The following is a 3866-nucleotide window of genomic DNA, read 5'->3' as shown; positions in this document are numbered from 1 at the left end:
GTTTACAGAGTTAAAAAAAAAAACCAAAAAACACACCCACAGTTACCAGCCAGTTCCCTTCTATGCAGGCCATTAGTGCTGTTGTATTGTACACCTATTACAGTTCAACATCAAACATCATGATCAAGAGTAGGTATGGTCAAAACAAAGGATGGCTTAATTCTTCCAAAATGGTTACTGCTCAATAGTATAGGACTATTAACTCTCCATCAGCTGCTGCAGCCCTTTATAATTAAAGGGTGTAACAGAATATGTTTCCCAAGTTGGTATGAAGAATAATGGTGAAGTACACAAACACAGAACTGTTATATACAAAAAAGTTTAATTGAAATACCTGTATAAAAAAATATGATCTCCATACATTTCACACTGTTAAACAGAAGAAAAAAATCCAAATCCAAGCTGCATAAATGCAGCCAGATCACAGAAACACAGCTATTAAAATAAATTAAGGTTTATGACTCTGCCACTCTATCTTCCAGAGCCAATGCACGGAGACTGTACAATGTCAATAACTTAAAACCCTTCCAAACAGCATTACTTTACATTTCTGGTACAATAATACCAGACAAAAGGCATACTGACTAACTTTAAAAAGTCATTCTATTTCCCTTAAATTAGACTTTGTACAACAATTTTCTGTCTTCCAAAAAAAATTGATAAGGTCAGATTTTTTTTTTGTCGTCTTTTTTTAAAACAAAAGTTAACAGGAATGCAGAAAAAAAGTGCCATGGGCAAACCACTAGAATTCCCATGGGGAGGAGGAGGGGAAAGCACAGTGTTGAATAACTCTAACCAAATAAATTAACCAAATAAATAGCCACAGCCGAAACCTGTGGGAGGTCTTCTGAACTTCAAACAATAAATAACTGTATAGTACATGGGAAAACCAAGTTTACATAAACACATTATACAGGTATGGAAAAAAAGTAAAGTCCTTGAATATTGCATTGATTGTGCATTCAACATGCCCATACATACTTTAAGACTCGCAGGGTGACAAAAGGCCAGGGGGAGTTGAGAAAGGGGCTTCTCATGCCCAGTGGTAGAGATGATAAAAGGAAACATGAATAAATGTTTCTGATAAAAAAAGCTGATATACCTGTTCATATTTCTGTGTAGGCTATAGGAAATATTTTGAGCAGCAGAGGTGGGTTGGATTTGGAAAGGGCAGGGGGGGCAGGAGTGAAATGTCTGTGTTCAAGTATTCCATCACCAGTGGATGGGACTACTTCATTCAATCACCGAACATGTTCTCCAATGCATCATAGGAGCTGCTTCCTTCAGCACTGAGTCTAAAGGAAGCAAATTCCTATAATGAACTGGATCTTCTTTGGACATACACAGCTCAAAAAAGAAAGTCCCACTGAAGCAGCTTTCAAAAAGGCACTCAAAAGCAAATAAAATCTAGTCCAGGCTCTATGAGAGCAAAAAAGTTTACCATGTATTCAAGAGGTCACTGCTTTCTTAATAAGGTCAGTCTTTGACTAAGTACTGGCCTGCAACTCCCAAATATCAGCGTTTCCAAAGGAAATCTCTCATTCCAAAGCAGAAACCAGCAAAAGGGGAAAATAAAATCAAGTCCCTCAGACAAAGATTCAACTACAGAATAATGAATGCGTTTTTCTAGCCCCTCCTATGTATTGGCAGCAGCACTGTGGTCTTTCTGCTTGTAGCTCCCCTCCCAGTGCGAGGTCCTTAGTAATTCACAGACTCTCATTACTTGAACTTGTGCTAGATACATCAGTATCAAGGGTCCGTAGCCTTATGTCACAGTCCTCAGACTTCACTACTTCAGATTTGTGCATCCATTGATGATCAAAAATTTGCTCAAGTGTTGGTCTGTCTGAAGGCCTCAGTGAAAGGCACCATTTGATCAGCTGTTGACATTCTGAAACAAAAATACAAAGCAACTTCAGACTAGGAAAGTAAAGAGACAATCCTGAATAAAATAACCCACTACTACTAGCTCAAATGTACACCCTCCCACACCACCACCACACACAAAACTCACCAGGTGAAATTCTTCTCCTGAAATATAACCGCCCCCTCAAGATTTCTTCATCCTGTTCGAAAGGGATATCTCCACAAACCATATCATACAGCAGAACTCCCAGAGACCACACCGTTGCTGACCTCCCATGATATCTATGGTATCTGATCCACTCTGGAGGGCTGTATACTCTCGTTCCTAAAAGTGGAGAGAAGGGAAAGAAAAAAAAAAAAGGAAAAGAAAAAAGTCAAAAATCAACATTTAGAGTGATTCCCCTTAATTCAGCTACTTCTAGTAGGCCTAATTTACATTTACAAACTCATAATTTTTTTTAATACTTTCAAATGATGGGCCAAAACCTATTAGTGGTGTAATTTCAGGTCATTTGTGGAGTTACACCATCAATAAAATTGGCCCATCCGGTTGTGCTATTTTGTTGCAAGGAATAACATTGCTTCCATCAGCTGACTGTTTACTAAGGCAAGCTGCCTTTCACTGACCACGTGGCATCTGCAGCATCACACCAAAAATAGACACAAAAGGACAAAGGGGGTTGATGGGGAGGAGAAGAGAGGAAGAGAAGAAGGTGAAACTCAGGTCTTCCTTATTACATGGGGCTAATCTGCTTTATCCAATTCCACATGACAGTAAACATCAGGCTACTTACTATTTCTATGTCTTTTTTTTTTTTAAAAAGAAAAAAAGCACTGTGCTTTTCTGCTGCAGCTTTTTTAACCCGCCCCCTCTTTGCCTGCGGTGCTCCTTGGATACCAAACAAAAAAAAAAAGAAAAAGAATTTGTGATGCTGAAGGTCACGTGGCCTAGGGGTTCGGGTTTCACAACAAACAGATGTTAAGTGCAGCAGCTGAGGATGGAGGAGGAAGAAAAAGTCCCTTAGTTACATTAGTCACATTCAAAGGGCAAGGGAAAAAAATGATTTTTTTTTCCTATCACATGAGAGCTTATTTTCAGCTTTCCCTTCTCTAAATTATCAAACCTGACCCTGAAGCTAATATCAGGTCATTTACAGGGAGTGTATTTATCCCATCACTTTAAAATCTGCAATGCGGGATTTCCAGGACATGAGCGGAAGGGAGGGGGAGAGCTACTGCTTCAACTTAAAAAAAGCTCTGCATATAAAAACTGCATATCCACACATGGAAATATCCGACACTGGTGAAGCCTACATGTAAACAGATCGCCCTCTAGGAAAAAGCGCTTTTTCCAAGACAGGGAAATATAAACTGCTGCGTCACTGCCTGGAATCGCTTCTTTCCTACGCAACTGAACACCCCTAAGCTGCCTCGGGTCCAAAGGTTTCCATTACTGATAGACCTGATATGAACCACTGCGTCAGAGGCACCACTCGCTACTGCAAGGCGCCAGAAACAGGATAAGAAGTGGCTCCCAGGGAGGAGCGCGGAGTCTGGCCAAACCTGGTGCAGCAGAGCTGCCCTGGGCGGAGAGGGCACGTACCATCGAAGTCAGTATAGACCGTGTCCTTGAGAAGGGCCCCCGACCCGAAGTCGATTAGCTTCAGCTCGCCTGTCCTGAGGTCAACCAGCAGGTTCTCGTCCTTGATGTCCCGGTGCACCACACTGCAGCCGTAGCAGTGACGCACCGCCTCCAGGACCTGCCGGAAGAAGCCGCGGGCCGTGTCCTCGTCGAGCGCGCCCTTCTCCGTGATGAAGTCGAAGAGGTCCTTCACCAGCTCCGGCCGCTCCATGATGATGAGGTAGCCGTCGGGCCGCTCGTACCAGTCCAGCAGCTTGATGACCCCCCTGAAGCCAGAGCCCACCTTCTTCAAGAGAACGATCTCCAAGGGCACCATGACGCCGCCCTGCGCGGAGAGCGGGCGGGGGTCAGGCGCGGG

General features: G+C 42.8%; 1 protein-coding gene across 1 annotated transcript in view; it reads right to left on the bottom strand.

The window, feature by feature from the left end:
• Positions 1 to 300: 300 nt before the first annotated feature.
• Positions 301 to 3866, bottom strand: part of PIM3 (Pim-3 proto-oncogene, serine/threonine kinase) — a 5114-nt gene continuing 1548 nt past the window's right edge. The window contains exons 3-5 of the mRNA XM_026086128.1: positions 3470 to 3833; positions 2015 to 2191; positions 301 to 1891 (exon numbers count right to left, since the gene is read on the bottom strand). Coding sequence (XP_025941913.1) covers positions 1707 to 1891; positions 2015 to 2191; positions 3470 to 3833 — 726 coding nt within the window. The 3' untranslated portion in view covers positions 301 to 1706. The remainder of the gene's footprint in view (positions 1892 to 2014; positions 2192 to 3469; positions 3834 to 3866) is intronic.

The sequence above is a fragment of the Apteryx rowi genome, unplaced genomic scaffold (assembly GCF_003343035.1).
Source record: "Apteryx rowi isolate R43461 unplaced genomic scaffold, aptRow1 scaffold_682, whole genome shotgun sequence".
Lineage (NCBI taxonomy): Eukaryota > Metazoa > Chordata > Aves > Apterygiformes > Apterygidae > Apteryx > Apteryx rowi.
This window is presented reverse-complemented; position numbering and strand designations above follow the sequence as displayed.